Source organism: Seriola lalandi, unplaced genomic scaffold (genome assembly GCF_002814215.2).
Source record: "Seriola lalandi dorsalis isolate HSWRI2012SDOR001 ecotype SW California unplaced genomic scaffold, Sedor1 jcf7180002054972, whole genome shotgun sequence".
Classification (NCBI taxonomy): Eukaryota; Metazoa; Chordata; class Actinopteri; order Carangiformes; family Carangidae; genus Seriola; species Seriola lalandi.
The window spans coordinates 20,840-21,716 of NW_019525660.1; the positions used below are offsets into that span (position 1 = coordinate 20,840).

The window sequence follows — 877 nt, forward strand, 5'->3', positions numbered from 1 at the left end:
GAGGAAAACACTTTTGTATAAAGACAAGAAGCATCTTTTAACATGAAATACACACCTCTGTATGTTAGACAGGCAGGTAAAAGTAAAGTGTAGAAAAACATCCATGGAAACACCTGGAACCACTCAGCAGCATCATTCATTTCTCTGCTGTCTGTCCATGTGCTGTTTGTTCTGTTTGTTCTTCTCCTGCTCCTGTTGTTTCGCTTCAGACAGTCCAAGGGTGAGGCATTTTCCCTCTGACATTAAATGGTTTACTTACTCTTTAATTATTCAAATAAATAGAAACACCCTGTTCTCACGACAAAAAATAGCAGTAGAACAATTTACAATCAAAAAATCTAACATCAAATATCTCTTTCACAGATTCAGGCTTCCTCAGGTCAGTGCAACACTCTCTTCTCCAGTCTGAAATGCAACAGCAGTACATTCTTCTTCTGTGTTAAATTTACTGTATTTATTACATGTTTTAGGCCGATCCAGTCACAGAGCACCAGCTCAACCGCAACTTATGGAGTTCACCAGAATGAAATTCGACGTAAATACGCCTCTCCTCTAAATGGTTGGCATTTTACTTACTTTTTTTTCTTTTACTTTTCATTGACTCTTCATTAACATTTCTCACACTCAGTTTCTGATCAGATGAATGTTAATCATAACCTGAAGTCCACAAGACTGGACGTCGTTCTTAAAAATGAAGCCGTCTCAAGAATTTTGTCAAATAATCCTTTGGCCACATCCACAAAAGATCAGAGTATTTTACACTGATTCTACTCGAGCTGAACCTAAACTTCAAGACGGATAGAAACCACAAATATTATTCACCTTAAACACAAATCAACAAACAAAAAACCAACTGTGGATTTTTGTTAAAAATGTG

The 877-nt window shown here is 36.7% G+C and overlaps 1 protein-coding gene across 1 annotated transcript in view; it reads left to right on the forward strand.

Moving 5' to 3' along the window:
* Positions 1–877, forward strand: part of LOC147817103 (uncharacterized) — a 21,028-nt gene that overhangs the window by 9,580 nt on the left and 10,571 nt on the right. The window contains exons 6-7 of the mRNA XM_087171744.1: positions 364–379; positions 471–559. Coding sequence (XP_087027870.1) covers positions 364–379; positions 471–559 — 105 coding nt within the window. The remainder of the gene's footprint in view (positions 1–363; positions 380–470; positions 560–877) is intronic.